Raw genomic sequence first — 18,566 nt, forward strand, 5'->3', positions numbered from 1 at the left:
CTTTTTAATGGATAGTCACATGGAGATCACAGAGAGGTTAGCAAGATTATGTGCAGCGGCTAGCAAACTGAGACGAGAACAACTCAGTTGTGAGCTTTTAATTTCACTTTTATTTAAGTTATTGTTCTGAACTTTTGTGTTATGTTTTATGTTGTATCCTGTTTTATTAACTGGTCATGGACCATAATAAACTATTCATTCATTCAATATTGGCTACGTTGGAGATTACAAAACTAAAAAATATGCTTAAACGTCTGAGGTTGTCTTACTTGCACATTTGTTCTGAAACTGGAAATCTAAATTTTACAATTCTCAACGGCTGTTTTGAAAGCGGTTTCCAATTTCTGATTGATAGTACTCTGTTTGAAGCCACTACACATAAGACTTCTTTAACCTAAATAGCTTTGCCCCCTGCTTAGCTTAGAGTGTGAAAGCTAGTAAGCCATGCTTCTTAATAATGCACTGAACAAAACATGTTAACAATTAAACAAGTCAACAACGGGTGGGTTTATTAGGTCAGAGAATCAAACAGCATAATGTTGTGCGCATTGCTTATTTCTAGAACTGTGTATATTCTACATGTGCCGAAATTGATATGGGGCCTGGAACTAATGTCTGGAGTGTGTGGGCACTTCCTCAGAAGCTTAGGAAAATAAAGAAAGTTGAACAAGATTTCCAAGGAATAGGAAGGCCTTGGAAAGGCTATTTAGGTGCCGTGACGTGTCTATACCTACAAAGATTAGAATCGTTCGGACAATGCTTTCCCACATGACCCTCTATGGATGCAAAAGCTGGACTTTGAAGAAGCAAGACAGAAAAAGTATTTATGCTTTTTAACTTTGGTGCTGGAGAAGACTTTTGAGGATACCATGGACAGCCAGGAAAAACAAACAAATGGTAGTTTTGCTCAAGGCACAAATGACCAGGCTAAAAATATCATACTTTGGACACATTATGCGAAGAAGACCCAGCTCCCTTGAGAAGTCCATAATGCTGGGCAAAGTTGAAGGTAAGAGAAGAAGAGGACAACCAGCAGCAAGGTGGATGGACTTGATTACCACAGCAGTGAATGTACCACTGAGACCTTAAAGGCCAAGTTGAAGACCGATCATCCTGGAGAGAATCATCTGTGTGGTCCCTAAAAGTCGACACCAACTTGACGGCACTCAATCAATCAATCAATCAATCAAGATGGGCTTTCAGCTCCTTGCTTAGCTCTCTGCTCCTTCCTGTAACTAGTAGCAAAATAAATGATACAGAACAAACAATTATGCTTAACAACTTGACCCTATGCAAAGTTAGGCACACCTAAGCATAACCTGATTTCAACTGCTGCATTCTATTTCTAATTCTAACCAGGATTGTGCTGCATGCTGCATAATGGATACAGGTTTAAAAAATCCAGTCTTAAGAATAAAATTTGGGCTACCTTATTACAGATAGATGTTTATTTAAGGCAGAGTGTACATGGTCCTATTTACTCTGCTCACAAAAAACCCAGCAGAAATCTGTTCTCCCAGTTGCAGGATTTTGTGCTTTCATTTGCAGAACAAACTAGCTTCCAAGTCTAAAACTCCACAGCAACTGCTTGCAAGTTATTCAGCGAGTTCTGATCGAACCCCATGAGATGTGCGTGAGTGACGTCTAGACACTGCCCTTTCAACGGTACTTCCTTCTGTTCCCTTTTCTCAGCCCTGGCATCACGGTGATGGCTCACAGAATGCCTGTCCCAGACCCTGGCTGTGTCCATGTGATATTTTTTCAGCAGCCACCAAACCCTGGGCATAGAGGTGGGCTCTTGTCTAGTGCCCCAGACCAGATCACTCTCACTCAAGGTATGTGTGGCAGTACAGAGACCCTTGTACCTGACTGGCAATGACTGAGGTGGCTGCCAGGCCTGCATACTGCCATTCAATGCACATGGTATCTTCATAGGCTGGCGTCTGGTTCAATGAGTACCACAGCTAACATTCATCCTGCCCTATGATGTCCTGATGCCCATTTGGAAAGCTGGGCAGCAGGCTGGGATCAAAAAGAGGCTCTCCAGCCCAAAGGCGTGCGGCAAAGATGTGCCGGCAGGGCAGCTGGTGAGCCACGTAGATGGAGCAGCTGCAAGTGGCCAGATCGTGGCTCACCAGAAAAGAGCAGGTGCTCCCCTCCAGGAGGTACCCATCAGGTGTGTCCTTGAGCTCGTAGTAGGCATGGGGCACCAGGTCCAGTTCCTCAGCCACCAGGCTGGTGCTGTCAGGCAGGCAGGCGGTGTGGTACAGCTCAGTCACAGGTGCCACGTTGAACGTGGAAGTCTCCACGTGCAGAGCCTGGAGGTCTAGCAGGCCCTGGACACAGGCAGGCAGTGCCACGGGGGTACTGAGCACTGTCAGCAGTTTACGGCGGTGGGTGCTCAGGTGGTCGAGGAAGGAGCACTCCTGGTTTTTCTCAAAAGCCCAGCACTCTACCCACATTCCTTTGTGGGGGTGCCAGTGCTCCAAGAAGTACTGCAGGAAGGAGAGTGGCGCCACATCTTCAAGGTCGCTCAAGTACTGGCTGTAGACCCGTGGCGAGTCAGCATTAGCCAGGTTGAGCAGCAGATTGCGGATCTGGTCCTCCTTGGGCACAGCCAGTTCGCAGGCCTTGAGGTAGAGGGCCTCCAAGACCTGCAGGCGGCAGATCTGCACCCGGGCGCAGGGCAGCACCTCCTCCACCGCGTCCAGCCCCGTCACGCCAGCCCCTACGGTCACCACCTTCACCCGCAACTTGATGTCTGGGGCGCTCTGCACCAGGGAAGCCACAATAAAGAGGAGGAAGTTGGGCAGCCCCTGGCGTGCCAGGCAGTAGGCCACCTCGCGCCCACGCCCATTGGCATCCTGGCACAGGACTGTATAGAGCTCAAAGTCTGCATCCAGGCAGGCTGCTCGTTCCAGGAAAAGCCGGGCGGGGAAACGCTGCACCAGTTCGCACATGCGGGAGGTGACCAGGAAGATGCTGTTGAGGACAGCCACGTCCTCCTGGAACACCAGTTTGACTTTGGCACCGGGATCTCTCTTGAAGAGCCCATCCAGAACAGCCAGGAGCTCACACATGCCCTTGTCTTTGGCTTTGCTGTAGTCTTCCAGGGTCCCGATAAGGTCAGGTGCCAGGAAGCGTTTGGAAATGGTGTTGGTGATGCGGATAGGTAGCCCCATGCTGGCCCTCAGCTGCTGCCGTTTGAAGTGGCGGGCAAACTCCAGCTCTGACAGACGGTGGTTGTGCTCCAGGTTGGCCTCAATCACCACCAAGCGGTCCTTCTTGGGGCCCAGGCGCAGAGTGATGGAGGCTGGGCAGTCGATCTTCTCACTGCTGCAGTGGCAAGGGTGGGCGGGATGGAAAATGGGTCAGTTCACTGGTCTACAGAATGCAGCAGAAGACACAGAACTCTAACGGGACGGAGGTCAGACCTGCTGTCACTGCCACCTCCCTGTCCATTCTTTCTTTAGGGGGAAACTAAACCTCTGAGGAAAAAGTAAAAATATCCACAGTATCTTGTGACTTTCCAAAGCCAAACGTCACTAGGAACTATGGTGCTTTTGGAACTCAGGCAGTGTACATGGGAACAAAAACAGAAAGTTAACCAATGCAGTGGGATTTCCCCAGAAGAGTTTGCTTTAATTCCCCACTATTCATGTCTGCTTTTTGTACAGGAGTAGGAATTCACTGTAGTAGCATAAGGAACGTACTTTCTAGTGAAGTCATCTGGGGAAATCCCTGTTCTGCTTCTGAAGGGGCTAATTATTTCTCTATGAGAAACTCAACAATACTGGAGCAAGGAATCTAGGTCAAATCTTAGCCCTGTGTCTACTAGGGAGTCTTGCTGGTTTGTTTGGTTTTTTGTGGGGGAGAGGGGGACTGTTTCCCATTCTGACCTAGTTCTGAAAGAAGATGCTTGCTCTCTCTCTCTCTCTCTCTGTACATATTCATAAATATACATCTTTAGAGAAGTGATTACATCTGTTTCCATCTCTATACATCTGGTCAGAAGCCAGTAAATGTATTTAAGTTACATGGATTGAGCAAGAGGTGCAGACAAATTCTTTAATAGGAACACTGCTAGTTCTCAAAATAAATAAATAAAGCGCTTGCAAAATGATATAGGGTACCATTCAGGTAAAAACAATTTACATTTTTTGAGGGTTAGGTTAGGGGGAAAGTTTTTTTTAAGCCTTTTGTCTCTAAATTTTGGAGTTGATACTTGGGGTGCAGGCTTGTGAGAAGATATTCCTATTATTAATATTAATATATAGCATTTATAGCATATTTTAAAAGCAACTCACATACATAACCTTTAGAACAACTCTGTATGATAGATTGGTATTTCTGTCTCCATACTGCAGAAAGAGGTCCGAGAATGAGAAACAGTGATTTCCCTAAGGTCATCTTAGATATCTGCAAAGCAATCTTCTACTGACCTAGACCATTGGTCCATCTTGCCCAATATGGTCTGTTCCAGGGCTGCACAACTTTGGCTCTCCAGCTGTAGTTGGACTACAACTCTCATCATCCCCAGCCACAATAGGCAATAGTCAGGGATGATGGGAGTTGTAGTCCAGCAACAACTGGAGGGGCTAAATTGTGCAGCTCTGATCTACTCTGACCAACAGATTGGCTCTGCAGGACCTCATGGTGGGGTCTTTTCCAGCTCTGCTATCTGAGATCCTTTACAATGGAAGTGGCAGGGACTGAACCCGGGACCTTCTTCATGCGAGGCATGTGCTCTGCCTTTGAGCTATGTCATCTAAAGCAGGGATTCTCAGCGTTGGGTCCCCAGATGTTATTGGACTCCACCTCCCATAATCTCCAGGCCCAGTAGCCTCTGGTTGGGGATTATGAGAGTTGAAGTCCAATAACCTCTGGGGACCCAACGTTGAGGATCCCTTATCTAAAGCACATGAGTTGAAATTGAACCTGGCTCACAATCTTAGCCCTTACAATACACCAGGATGTCATTTCCACTTTTTGCTTTCTATGGAACTTGGCAGGGTACTTGGAGATATCTTCCCCTTCTCCAATATGAAGGCACACTTACAGGCGGTTGCGTTGCACCGTGCTCTGCCCCACGTAGGTTCCGCTGTGCTTACAGACGAGACGCACAAAACGGAAGCGGAGCGTCTCTGCCAGAGTGGGCTGATAGTGTATCGGGTTCTGGCGCAGCGAGATCAGCGGCTTCAGGCTGGCGATGATGAATAGCACCTTGTGCTTCTCGCACCAGTCGTCAAAGAACGTGCTGAACTGGTGCCAAGTGTGGAACTCCCGGCCCAGGCCTAGATCCCCCATGGCGCCTGTGTGCAGCACAGCCAACCACACTGTAGCAAAAATAAGTGGGAGGAGGTGAGATGAGGAGTTCCAACAATGATGCTTATGGGAAAAATGATTTTGTGTACTTGGAAACCCGTCACTCCCCCTACCCCTGTCAACAACAGAAGCTCACAAATCACTACAGCTTTAGGGTTGAATAAATTTACTCTAAAATGCCACCAAGAAATGAAACACATCACTAGGCTATGATAAAAACCCCTTCAGTGACTACTTATTCTCAAACTTAACTCTATGGGATCAAAAATGGATGCATCCACAGGGAATGCAATATTGTTTCCAATAGACATATTTCACACAATTGCATCTCTATTTCATCAGAGAGGCCAGATTTAAATCAATAAGTACCTGCAGCAGTAGAATAACTTTTTTTTTTTGCCTTATGGTGACTGTTCTCTCTAGATACTGAATTTGTGGACTCCATCAGTTCAGGTTGACTGACTGTGTACAAATTACAGCACAATCCAGCCAAAGTTAAGCACTCCTAAATCTATAGATTTCAGTAGGAGAGATTTAACTATGTGCTTAACTGTCTCATTGAGACTGGTGGGACTAAAATAAAATCAACTTTGCCAAGCCATGCCCAAAGTTTAATGCTTCTCTGTTACACCTTTTTCTTTGACTTTCTCCTTTTCTACAAGACGTACATCCCCATAACTCCTGAAAGGTGCATCCCCCCGCATTTTGCTTTGAACAAGTGGTCTATAAATACTATCCATTATGTAAAACCTACACATCTGGATTATTTTTTTAAAAAACATTCCCCAGAGTTCTAACTCCTGATCTCAGAATTTCAGCACAAAGCCTACTAAATCTGGTACTTGAAGAGGTCATTCACACAATCAAAAACTGTGTTCTACCCAGGTTTGGGAGCTGTGTATGCTCCCAATTTTTGGTTGTGTGGAAACAAGATAGGAGGAAAACCTGGGTAGAAGTGATTGTGTGGAAGCAAGGAAGTCTGCTTTTCTCCTACTTGGCTTCTACACAGTCACTTCTACCCAGGTTTTGCTTCCACACAACTGAAAATTGGGAATACATACAGCTCCCAAACCCAGGTGGAACAGTTTTTGATTGTGTGAAGGACCTCGAAAGATGGCACAATATCTGGCACTCCTACTTAGAAAAGGGTTCTCAACCGTGGGTCCCCAGATGTTGTTGTACCACAACTCCCATAATCTCCAGCCACAGTGGATTTGGCCACTTGGCTGGGGATTATGGGAGTTGTAGTACAACATCTGGCGACCCAAGGTTGGGAACCCCTGACTTAGAGGAGATGCCTCAGCATTAGATATTGAGTATATATCAGCAACTACAGTTTATAGTGACTAAACAGATACTGTACCTATTCAAGAAGATGCCTTTTCGGTGAACTAAGATGCTTTGCCACTTTGTAAAGCAAATGTAACCTGAAGAAGAAGAAGAAGAAGGTAGGTTTATAAATAAAGGACCAAATATGGGAACATACTAGTGTGTGTGACACTGAGTAAACTTATAAAACCTCCAGTAGCTGCTAGATGGCTTGATGATATAACGCAACTTGGTGCCTCTGAGTAAGGACCGCAAGAGGTAAGAAATGGCAATGAGCATTATTTAGAATATTTATATACCACTTTTCAACCAAAAAAAAGTTTTCAAAGCATTTTCATAAGCAAAAGAGATGGATTGTGCATGCAGAGGTGGGTCTGCTGGAGAATGCAGTTTTCAGATCCGAAGTTGTGGAGGTGTTAACGCACTACAAGAAGCACAACATGGCTGTGTATCTGCGCAAGAGTGGAAAAGGGACACACACCTGTCACCTGGGCTCCCCAACTGGATGCAGTTTTTAGGTACCTCGAGCTGAAAACATTGTTCTCTACAGGGCACATATAAATGACACACATACATGGTGGGACGTTACAGAAATTAGATCCCCACACCAAGCCCATATCTTGCATGTGAATACACATACACATACACACAAAGTGCACGTATAAACCCATACATAATATACTGCAAGGGACCTCAAAATGTGCATTTCATACATAATGGAGTAAATGTAAACTATACATGACTATGTGTTGAGGGGAAGGGTACATGCTGCAAGAGAAGTGCATACAAGTATATATATATATAGATGCATGCGTTTATAGGCTCCGCCAACCCAGATCCGTTGCCCTGGGGGGCAGCTCAAACCTTTCTTCCCGGCTGTAGAAAGCATCCCCAGGCGTCTCTGGGCCCCCAGCCCTTGTTTCCCCAGCCAAAGGACCCCGGATCAGACCCGTACCTGGCCGGTTCTCTCCCCACCCCTTCCAGGCGCCTTGGTTCTTTGCTTGTCCTGGCCGCAGCCCGCAACAAGGCCCGCGCGCAGCGAAACAAACCCGGGCGCTCCGTCCCCCGCTTACTGATTCCGGCTGGGCAAAAAAGCGAGTCGCGAGCTCCGCCTGCTGGAGCTTCCAGCAATGCAGTCCAGCTGCTTGATGGCGCTGCAACCACCGGCTGGGGGAAACAGACAAATAAATATAAAGCTAAATGTCTGGGGGTGGCCGAGGAGGAGAGGCCACTTAGGACACCGTGAAAGGATCGCAAGGAGAGCTCGACAGTCTTTGTGCAGCGCTGCGGATAACCGATGAAGAAGACAGTGCCTCTAGCCACGTGCAGAGTACTTTCCCTTCACTGCTAACTACAGCTCAGCTCACGCCTCTCTGAGATTAGGGGTTAAAGAGCTTCTTGTTCGAAAGACGTGACTTGCAGGAAGGCTTTTTTGGGGGGGGGACACATCTTTTTTGTGCTGGATATTACCGCCCTGATTTCTACCGACTGATCCTGCTGGTTATTCTTTTTTAGATCCAAAAAAATGTCTAATCCCCAGACACGTGTGTGTATGTGTAGCTGGATGTAGTTTTTCCAATAGTGAGAGAAATCCACTTTGCACGTGCTCAGGAGGCCCAAATATATCCTCTAGTTGTCCTCCATCAGCGCAAATTAGATTCCCCCCCACCCCCCCCGCAGAACTGCTGCCCTTTTAATCGTTTTGTGATCTGCAGAAATCCAACCCCAGAGACTTCTCCCCGCCCCCCCCCCCCCCGCCGCATGGAGGAGAAGCAGTGACGGGGAAAGTTGCACTTGTTGAAAGTCTGCAGACGTTGCGGCAGCCAACTGGCAAGTGAATGCACTCTGCACATGCTCGGGGGCGCTTTTGTCTTCCCACGTTGCAAGGCGGCTGAGAACCGAGCTGGCATTCAAAGGAGATGTCTGGGGCCTGGGCGCAGTGACCAGCGGCGAGGGGAGGAAAGGAAAAGTCTACTGAACGGGACGACATTGGTGACTGTGGAGAGAAAATGCGGCCACAGCAGCAGCAGCAAGCAACACGTGGTACAAGACTGCCCAGAAAGAGAGCCCAGTATTCGCCCCTCCGCCTCCGCCGCTGAATGACAAGCATCTCGACCACTGGCGACGGCGCGTTCGGAAGGAAGAAGATTAACCCTCCTTTCGCCAGGGGGAGCTCCCTTTTTCCTAGTCCCTACACTGGAAGCCACGGAGGGGTGCTACTGCTGCTTGCGAGTTCGCGACCTGGAGCCTACGGACTTGAGGAAGAGGAGGAGGGTGAGTGGGAAGATCCATGCACGGGCTGGCACGAACTCGTCCATGCCAGGTCTTTTGTGCTGTGTGTGGGGATGCAGAAAGCAGCGTTAGCTGCACCGGCCGCCGGTGGGTGTGAGGGCAAGAGAGTTGTGTTACATGGGGGATTGCAAGATGTTGTGCAGGTTAGGGAGAAGCAGGTCAGGAAGTGAGGCTGGGTTTGAGGAGGTCTTCCACCATGAAAGGCGTGGAGTAATCCATCTTTTTCAGGGCAAGAGGCCTCTGGCTAAGGGGTCGGGGAGAGTATTCATTTCTATAGCATCTTTTTGTTTTTTTTAGTGTACAGTACATATGGGCGAGGGAATCATGCCCCGCTTCACACATCCTCCAGTTCTTTGTATGAATTTTCCTTAAACGAATAAAAACCATTCAAATCTTGTGCCTGTTCTTGAGCGACTCTATCTTTGTGCTGCATCTTGATTTGTAAATATTGTTTTTTCTTATTGAATAAGACCTGTGTATTTGAGAGCAATACAACTCCCAAGTGTAATCCTCTGCCCCTCGGGTTACTGTGGCAATATCTTACCTGTGGGTTTGCTTGAAAAGAGATAGGACCAGGATGGAGGGAGTGGGGAGGGGATTGCATTACAGATTTGGGTCAGCCTCTGCCAGGAAAGGATGGTGTATTTGTGTGGGTGTCCACGGGGATTTTTCTGGGGCCGGGCAAAGTATATACAAATAAATAAATAGGCCCATGGCCAGTTTCCCCTCTAACAGGCATTCCCAGATGTTGTTGACTACAACTCCCAAAATCCCCAGCTGCAAGAGTCTTTGATTGGGGATTCTGGGAGTTGTAGCCAACATCTGGGAATCCCTGTTAGAGGACACTACCGATGGCTCCAAGTCCAAATCAATCCAGCCATGAATCCCGAGGGTGGGGTGGGAGGTGGGACTCCACTCCCCACACCAGACGCCCAAGTAGATTTAGTGATTAGAGTGCTGGACTAGGACCAGGAAGACCCGAGTTCAAATCTCCACTCAGCCCTGAAACTCATCGGATGACTCTGGGCCAGTCACTTGTCTCTCAGCCTAACCTCTCTCACAGGGTTATTGTGAGGAGCGGGATATAAATGTAACTAACAAGAACAGTTAATAATAATAATAATAATAATAATAATAATAATAATAAAGAATAGTAAATAAATAAAGCAGAAATGAATTTGGGGAGATGGTCCTTGCAGATCCGTGCGTGAGCAAAAGAGAGAGTGAGCTCTCACCACGGCTTTTCCTTTGCATCTCACAGTTAAGTCTGTTTCAGTGTTTCAGCTTTAGGCTTCCAACCCTGGAAGGTCAGCTCACTCCATCCACCGAGATCTGGGAGAGCCAGAGAGCAGAGGCCCTGAGATGGCTGCAGGGCTGGAGGGCCATTGTCCACTGGGCTTTCAAGCTGTGGCCCCCGTGGATCAGGCTGAGCTGTCCCAGGTGAAGGTGGAGCCTGAAGAGCTTCCGGTTCTTGACTCGGGAAAGGGCCAAGATGGAGACTGCATCAGGTCCTGTCCAGCGTGGACAGCTCCTTCACGCGCTACTGAACCCCAGGAGGAGCTGCCTCAGGACTGGGTGATCCGGTGGCCAGAGGAGTGGAAAGTCTCGCAGGCATTTGTAGAAGCTGCTGTGAAGAACCCTCAGCTTCCCCTGTTGTCTCCGGGGGCCGACCCGGAGATCTACTTGGCCACCTTTGAGCGAGTGGCCACAGTCTGCGGGTGGCCGAAAGCTGAGTGGGTGACCCGGCTTGTGTCGTTCCTTAGGAGAGATGCCCAGCAGGTCTATAATAGCCTAGATCCCAGAGATGCTTTGGACTACGTGAAAGTGAAAGCAGCCATCTTGAAAAGGGACTCTGTTAGCCCAGAGACGAGACGTCGACGCTTCCGGGAGTTCCGCTACCAGGAGGCTGAGGAGCCCCGTGAAGCCTGTAGCCTCCTTTGGGAGCTGGGCTGTTGCTGGCTGAAGCCAGAGAGCCGCACCAAGGAGCAAATCCTCGAGCTTCTGGTTCTGGAGCAGTTCCTGACGATCCTGCCGGAGGAGATGCAAAGATGGGTATGGGAGTGTCACCCGGAGACCTGCGCTCAGGCAGTGGCCTTGGCAGAGGAGTTCCAAAAGGGGCAGCTCAAGACCAAGGCCAGGGAAGACCAGGTGAGAACAAGGTTCTCTCAGGGCCTCCATATTGACTTGTTGGGGAACACAAACATAGGAAACTGCCGTATACCGAGTCAGACCCTTGGTCCATCTAGCTCAGTATTATCTACACTGACTGGTAGCAGCACTCCAAGGCTTCAGGCAGGAGGCTCTCACAGCCCTACCTTGGAAATGCCAGGGACTGAACTTGGGACCTTCTGCATGCAAAGCAGATGCTCTGTCTCTGAGCTGCAGGGTCTCTGAGATGGACATGGTCAGCAGTTGAGTTGATACCATCTTATGCAGCATATGAACCTCACCTGAGGCTGTTAATTGCCCCCTTTGTTCTAAGGATTGCTTGTTTTGAATTCATAACACTGTTGAATGCAAAGGATAATGAGTGGAAAACAGGAATTGACGGCTGCAGCATGTGATAGAAATATTTACGGGGCGGGGGGAGGCTTTTGGAGTGAAAAAGCTTTTTATGAAGTGCTTAGGATAGGCCTTGACAAGTTTTATTTGGATCTAGGAGGTAGACTAAAATTTTAGGAGCCAGACAATGGACATTTGACAAAATTACCGAATGGAGGTAATGGGGGAGAATAAATGGACTTCTCTCTATCCTCTTTACAGGTAATATAATGCAGGGCTGCCTGGGACAAATAAAGATTTTATTAAATAACTCTACCTCTGAATATCCTAGTCCAGGCACCACTGTTGAATTTCTAGGTGCCATGGCTCCCTGGTGTCTGGGGTTTGGCTTAGGAATGTGTTTTACTCTATACACAACAGGGTGGGGACTGGGGGATATGGACTAGCAGCTTTATTTAGTATAAAGCAGCTTCTTATAAATCTCTGTGCATCGTATTTAATAATAATAAATGAACAAGAAGTGAGAGTGAATCTATTTAATTTTTCACTTCAAGATTTCGCGTATCTGGCCTTCACTTGATAAGGACACAGTTGACTTTTTCTATAGGTCACCATGTATATGAAAGTTGAGGGGATGACTTCAGAAGTGGTGCTCCCAGGCAACCTTTGGGAATCACCCAGCTCCCAACCTGTTCCTGATGGAGTCTCCCAACAGGTTGAAGGACGGAGCGAGTATGAGTTACCCAGAGTTCTTGGAAAGGAGCCACGAGACCCACTAGAAATAGGTAAGAGGAGGATGGGTAGCTACATATTCATCCTCTGCCCCAGGGCTTGACAGTTTCCAGGTGCCAACTCACCACGGTGCCTGGAAATTGCAGCATGGCACTTGGACCAGGCAGTTGATAAATGCGACCAGCTTAAACCAAGAGGTTGATGAATGCGACTAGGAGGGGGAGTGAGCAAGCAGGGCTGTGGTGGGCTGCTCAGTCCTCCTGGTTGTGTCGATCCATTGTCTGAGTCAGATGGATGCGACCAGGAAGAGGAAGTGAGCAATCCACCCTTGGCTGGTCAGAGACCATAAGAAAGGATTGATTGATTGATTGATTGATTGATTGAGCCACCCATCCAGCCTTGCCTACTCCATCCTCTTCCTGTTTGCATCTGCCTGGCTCAGCCAGATGATGGGCTGACATGACCAGGAGGAGGAGGAAGCAAACTGTCCCTACTTTGCATGCTCACTCCTCCTCCTGGTTGCATTATTGGCAGCAAACACTGAGTCGGCCTCCAAGTGCACTCTGGCTCTTAAATATTTGGACTGGTTCCTAGAACCAAAGAAGATTTGTTGAAGCCTGCCCAAATGATACATTCTGGGGCTTTGGGTCTTTAATTCTTTGAATTATTGCCTGTGGATAAATTGTAACTGTAAATATTTGTTTCCCTACCTTCCTTATGACAACCCCAAGGCCTACCAAATAGATTCGGGTGCAAAATGGTGTCCCAGCGGTGTAACTCACAAGCTGCACATTGGGATGGCCTGCTTATAAAAATACAAATCTGCATCTGAGTTACAGTAAATTGGGGATCTTAACAGCCTAATTTGGGAAGCATCTTTGTTGCTTTCAGTGAACAATTGGGAGTCAGAACCTTTGGCCGATTTCCTACAAATCATCCAACAATTTGTCAGTAGAGCTATCTTTTGCCCGTGCCTAGATTATACTCATAAAGGGAATTGTTTTCTGTTTTGCCTGTTGGGTCTGCTAGGAACTTAATCTGTTTTCTGCTTGGGGTGTCCCCCTTAGTAACAGAGACTTTGAAAGCAACGTCACGCCGAAAGCAACGTGCTGTCAATTGGGGAGAGAAAGAGACCCGGGCTTTTCTGAGTATCTGGGGTCATGAACGCACCCAGAAGATGCTACAGCATCAGTACAGGAACGAAGAGGTGTATAAAAAGATTGCAGTGCAAATGGTCGGCATGGGATATGACCGTGACTGGGAGCAGTGCCGCCAACGTGCCAAAGACCTTCGCCGTGGCTACAAGGACATCAAGGACCAGAACCGGCGCTCTGGACGGGGGCGACAGGTGTGGCAGTATTTTGAGGAGTTAGATGCAATTCTTGGATCGCTGTTTGAGCTGGGCAATGGATATGAAGGGGAAGATGGAGCAGATGACTTGGGTGAGGACACGTGCACTGGGGGATCCATGGGGCCCCATGCTGCCAACTCCACTGAGCCTGCTGAGCTGGACCACGGTGGTATTTGGTCAGCAGGGTTCCACGAGGGGATGGATAGCAGCCAGGTGACCTTCCAGCGGGCTGCCAACTGGGGAGAGAAAGAAACGCGGGATTTCCTTGGGATCTGGGGGTGCAAGCGGGTCCAAAGACTGCTCCATCAGCAGCACTGGAATGAGGATGTCTATAAAGAGGTCTCAGCGGGGATGGCATCCCTGGGCTACAGCCGGGACTGGGAGCAATGCCGCCAGCGCGCCAAGGACCTCCGGCGGGGCTACAAGGATATCAAGGACCAGAACAGGCGTTCTGCTCGTGGGCGTAAAGTCTGGCAGTATTTTGAGGAGCTGGACACCATTCTGGGCCAGGGCATGGGTGCAGAGGCCTCCTGTGACATAAACAGCATGCAGAGCTGGGGGGATGATTCTGCAGACGATTCGGGTGAGGGACTCACCACACAGAACGTGAGCTCGGTGGAGGCTCAGGACTCGGATCAGATTGATGTGATGTCAGGGTCTAGCGAGGAGGTAGAAGACCGCTATGGGCCCTGCCAACGGGCTGCTAAGTGGGGGGAGAAAGAAACCCGGGATTTCCTGGGCATCTGGGGACAGGACTGCGTCCAGAGTTTATTACATCACCAGCACAGGAATGAGGAGGTTTATAAGAAAGTTGCAGCCGATATGTCTATCCTGGGGTATGAACGTGATTGGGAGCAGTGCCGACAACGGGCTAAAGATCTTCGGCGTGGCTACCGGGAGGCAAAGGACCACAACCGGTGTTCTGGGCGTGGGCGGCAAATGTGGCAGTACTTTGAGGAGCTGGACATGATACTGAGGCGGTGGTACGAAATGGGCAGTGGGCATAGCGAGGAAGAAATGGCTTCGGGTGACACCTGTATGGAGATACGTGCCCCAGGACCGCCAGTGCACCGTGTTTCATCCCAAACGTGGACCACAAGCCCAGCTGAATCATCTGATTTGCCAGATACCCAGACTAATGAAAGTGTGGACAATAGCCAAACGGAGCATGTCGGTAGCCAGACTCCTGGCCAGAGAGCTGCCCGGTGGGGGGAGAGGGAGACCCGGGATTTCCTGAGCATCTGGGGACATGGGAGCGTCCAGAGCCAACTCCACCAGCAGTACCGCAACGAGGAAGTGTACAAGCAGATTGCAGGGCAAATGGCAGCCCTTGGGTATGACCGGGACTGGGAACAGTGCCGTCAGCGTGCCAAGGATCTTCGCCGCAGTTACCGAGATGTTAAAGACCAGAACCGGCGCTATGGCCGTGGCCGGCAAGTGTGGCAGTACTTTGAAGAACTGGATGCTATCTTGGGGCGTTGGTGTGCAAAGGGCAGTGGGCACAGCGAGGGAGAAAAGGCAGGGGATGACGCAGGATCAGTCTCTCCCAGTATGCTGCCCTGTACTTTTGTACCAGTCCTGGTGGAGACCTGGCTGCCCGGCTCTGGCAGTGCTGGCCAAATACAGAGGGAGGAGGCAGCTGGACTGGACAACCCTAGTAAGTTAACAGCATTGTATCTGTCTGTGTGACATAGGATTGCCATTGCAGTGGGTGAAATGGGTAGGGAGGGATGGTCATGTGGCAACATTATGCTCTGGGAAATGTTTTTTTGGGAGAAACTTCTGTATTACTACTGATAACTGACCCTATCCAAACAATCCATTATAAAGGATTATAGTGCCTTTTGGATGGTGTCATAGGAATATAGGAAGCTGCCATATACTGAGTCAGACCATTGGTCTATCTAGCTCAGTATTGTCTTCACAGACTGGCAGTGGCTTCTCCAAAGTTGCAGGCAGGAATCTCTCTCAGCCCTATCTTGGAGATGCTGCCAGGGAGGGAACTTGAAACCTTCTGCTCTTCCCAGAGCGGCTCCATCCTCTGAGGGGAATCTCTTACAGTGCTCACGCTTCTAGTCTCCCATTCATATGCAACCAGGGCAGACCCTGCTTAGCTATGGGGACAAGTCATGTTTGCTACCACAAGACCAGCTCCGTCACCACATTTGGAGTACTGTGTACAGTTCTGGTCACCACATCTCAAAAAGGTCATTGTAGAACTGGAAAAGGTGTAGAAAAGGGCAGCCAAGATGATCAGGAGCCTGGAGCACCGTCCTTATGAGGCAAGGCTACGGCATCTGGGGCTTTTTAGTTTAGAAAAAAAGATGACTGCCGGGAGACATGATAGAGATCTATACAATTATGCAAGGTACAGAGAGAGTGAATAGAGAGAACTTTTTCTCCCTCTCTCACAATGCTAGAATCAGGGGTCATCCCATGAAACTGATGGCCAGGAACTTTGGGACTGGCAAAAGTATGTACTTTTTCACACCGCACATCATTGTGAAATTCTTTGCCACCGGCTGTGGTGATGTCCACCAGCTTGGATGGCTTTAAATGTGGCTTAGACAAATTCGTGGAAGAAAGCATACGTAGGCCAGACATCCAATATGACAGGGTCTGCGGGTCTTCCATACGAGCAAAGCGCCTCAAAAGTGTGAATTACTTAAGCAAATCTTACTTATGAAGGGTAATTTATTCTTTTAGCCATGGGGGCAGCTAAGGAGGAAGAGGAGGCCTGACCCAAGCCTCCCTGGGATGGTGTGTCAAGGCACTGGCCTTAACTCCCATGGACATGCTGTGCACCACCAGCCCTGCCATCCGCCGATTCCCTCCTTCCAACTGAAGCGTGGGGAGCACTGTCCAGCAGTGTCCCCATCCCTGCCTTTTACCCGCCTCCCCCACCAATTTCCTCCCTAACGTCCTTTACCTGGTGGTGGCAGCTGCCACTGCTCTTCCTGCTCTTTGAAAAGGCAGCGGGTGGGACCCAGGGCAAGGAACTGTGTGGAAGACTACTCCACCCTTCCTTCCGCTCCATTCCTCACAGAGGGCAGACAAGCATTGTAGAAGAGTGGTGGCGGCAGCAGAAGCTGCTGTCCTGTAAAGGAAGATGCAGCTTATCTGCCATGCCCGCCATTCCACTGCTTGAGGTGACTACCTCACCACGCCCCATCAGCAGGCTGCCCGTGGCAAGGAGCGAAAGCCCTGCCCCTTCACCCAGACTATGTCCTCCTCAGAACTCTCTCGGGGTTTGACAAGGCACTAGGCCTCATGTTTTCAAGCGTATCACCACCAGCAGTAGAGACTTGTCGTTCTCAGCAAAGCAGCGGAGGTTCTCAGGCTGCTGAGTTCTGTGCCCAAGAGTTCTGTGCAGACAGCCCTGATTGTGGCTCATGGGGGCACAGAGCACCTTGGAAGGTCTCCAGGGCAAGCCCCATTGACACGAGGGCTGGCCAAGGGCACCCGCCCCTCCCGTGCAGGTTCTGGCCCGTTCTAGTTGCAAGTCCCTGCATGGAGACAACTGCTGCATTCTGGCTCAGGAGAAAACTGCCTTAGAGAGCCAGGTGGTGTAGTGGTTAGAGTGCTGGACTAGAATATGCTCCCTACTGAAATAAGAGCGTCTCCTTCTCCGTTTGTTTTAAGGAAGAACCTCAGGAGTTTCCTGTTTTCACAGGCTTTTAATTAGAAATTTTAATAATGTTGAAAACTTGTTTTAATAACTATTTTATTCTATTCTATCGTCATGTATTTTAATCTGTGATTTTTAAATATTTTAAATTTTGTACACCACCTAGAGGTGTACGTGGTGAGGTGGTTAGAGTGCTGGACTAGGACCAGGGAGACTCGAGTTCAAATCCCCATTCGGCCATGATACTTGCTGGGTGACTCTGGGCCAGTCACTTCTCTCTCAGCCTAACCTACTTCACAGGGTTGTTGTGAGGAGAAACTTAAGTATGTAGTACACGGCTCTGGGCTCCTTGGAGGAAGAGCGGGATATAAAATGTAAAAAAATAAAAAAATTAGACAACCAAAGTAAACAGCACTTAGAGGCCAGTACGGATTACTCTGACCGGCAGCAGCTCTCTGAAGAATTAGGTAGAGGTCCTTGTGCTAGCCACATTAGTTAATTTATTTAAGCTGGAGATGCCATGGCCTTCTTGCATGCAAGGCATGTGCCCGGTCATTGAGCTATGCCATACCCTGAAGGTCATTTTTTTTCACTTCCCTGCTGCACGCCTGCTTAACCGTGTCCGTCTCTTTTGCCTCCAAACAGGGCGGCTGATTCCTGGCCTCGCTTTGGGTCAGCCCACATCTGGTGGTGATGGGCATCTGTGGAGTCCCTGCAGCCGTGGTAAGAGGTCTCGGGGGAAAGCCTTCCAGGAACAGATGGCAGAAACCAAGCGGCGTGTGGTCCTGTGAACGGATGCAGAAGGAGGAGCTGACTGTGAGGTGAAGACTGGGCTCTGATGTTGCTGGAACTGCACAGAACTGAAGAATGTAGAGCTGGGATTGGACGAGAGAGACAAGAGAGGAAGACGGATGGCAAAAGTGGAGAAAAACAACCAAAGGGGAGAGTTTTATAAGACAGACCAAGAGTCCTGGACAGCCTGCATGCAGAGCAGGGCAAATGCCTTGCGGCCACATTATAATCAGGATTGTCTGCGCTCTTTGTGCTTTAAAAGCCCCCAAACAAAATTCTGCATCAAGATAATTCAAATTCTGCAACGAGTAGAATTCTGTGACCTGTATACATCATGAAAATAAGCACACGTGTACACTTTTTCTTACTTTGCAAGATTTATTCTGCTTTAGTTGTGAGCAGAGGCAAGGGGGCACCCTTTGACCGCTGGGAAACTTTATTTAAGTCCTCTGGCATCCGAAACCTCATCAGGCATTGCCTATACACTTTCAAGCCTATCTTTGCAACCATAAGAACTAGAAACTTGGCATTCTACTTTTTTTTTAATGAAAGCCAAGATCCTCCAGAAGCCATGTCCTGGGGCCAGTACCACATTCTGTGGCATTTGGGGGAGTG

At 48.9% G+C, this 18,566-nt stretch overlaps 2 protein-coding genes across 6 annotated transcripts; one reads left to right on the plus strand and one right to left on the minus strand.

The window, feature by feature from the left end:
- Positions 1-476: 476 nt before the first annotated feature.
- ZSWIM9 (zinc finger SWIM-type containing 9) lies at positions 477-8,358 on the minus strand. 3 transcript variants are annotated; one of them, XM_053258840.1, is made up of 5 exons: positions 7,610-8,358; positions 6,689-6,752; positions 5,060-5,336; positions 2,136-3,336; positions 477-1,235 (listed from the first exon to the last, which is right to left on the minus strand). In XM_053258840.1, exons 3-5 carry the CDS (start codon positions 5,305-5,307, stop codon positions 1,212-1,214), a joined length of 1,473 nt encoding a protein of 490 aa, XP_053114815.1. In that variant the 5' UTR covers positions 5,308-5,336; positions 6,689-6,752; positions 7,610-8,358; the 3' UTR covers positions 477-1,211. The 3 variants fall into 3 exon arrangements, with proteins under 3 accessions (XP_053114815.1, XP_053114813.1, XP_053114814.1); XM_053258838.1 differs by having other exon boundaries at positions 477-3,336; positions 7,610-8,357; XM_053258839.1 differs by lacking the exon at positions 7,610-8,358 and adding an exon at positions 7,519-7,589 and having other exon boundaries at positions 477-3,336.
- A 441-nt stretch (positions 8,359-8,799) lies between these two features.
- On the plus strand, positions 8,800-18,490 carry LOC128330170 (zinc finger protein with KRAB and SCAN domains 2-like). Of its 3 annotated transcripts, none has more exons than XM_053262587.1 (5): positions 8,800-8,928; positions 10,223-11,094; positions 12,056-12,233; positions 13,248-15,188; positions 17,805-18,490. In XM_053262587.1, exons 2-5 carry the CDS (start codon positions 10,309-10,311, stop codon positions 17,948-17,950), a joined length of 3,051 nt encoding a protein of 1,016 aa, XP_053118562.1. In that variant the 5' UTR covers positions 8,800-8,928; positions 10,223-10,308; the 3' UTR covers positions 17,951-18,490. The 3 variants fall into 3 exon arrangements, with proteins under 3 accessions (XP_053118562.1, XP_053118561.1, XP_053118563.1); XM_053262586.1 differs by having other exon boundaries at positions 8,883-8,928; positions 10,208-11,094; XM_053262588.1 differs by having other exon boundaries at positions 8,925-9,033.
- The last annotated feature ends 76 nt before the right edge of the window (positions 18,491-18,566 follow it).

Source organism: Hemicordylus capensis, chromosome 6, assembly GCF_027244095.1.
Source record: "Hemicordylus capensis ecotype Gifberg chromosome 6, rHemCap1.1.pri, whole genome shotgun sequence".
NCBI lineage: Eukaryota > Metazoa > Chordata > Lepidosauria > Squamata > Cordylidae > Hemicordylus > Hemicordylus capensis.

Coding starts and splice junctions, on each gene's coding strand:
- ZSWIM9 (XM_053258838.1), bottom strand. CDS start 5,307: ATGGGGGATCTAGGCCTGGGCCGGGAGTTCCACACTTGGCACCAGTTC. Junction 3,337..5,059: donor ACGGTGCAACGCAACCGCCT/GTAAGTGTGCCT, acceptor TTGCCACTGCAG/CAGTGAGAAGATCGACTGCC.
- LOC128330170 (XM_053262587.1), top strand. CDS start 10,309: ATGGCTGCAGGGCTGGAGGGCCATTGTCCACTGGGCTTTCAAGCTGTG. Junction 12,234..13,247: donor ACGAGACCCACTAGAAATAG/GTAAGAGGAGGA, acceptor TGTCCCCCTTAG/TAACAGAGACTTTGAAAGCA. Junction 15,189..17,804: donor AGCTGGACTGGACAACCCTA/GTAAGTTAACAG, acceptor GCCTCCAAACAG/GGCGGCTGATTCCTGGCCTC.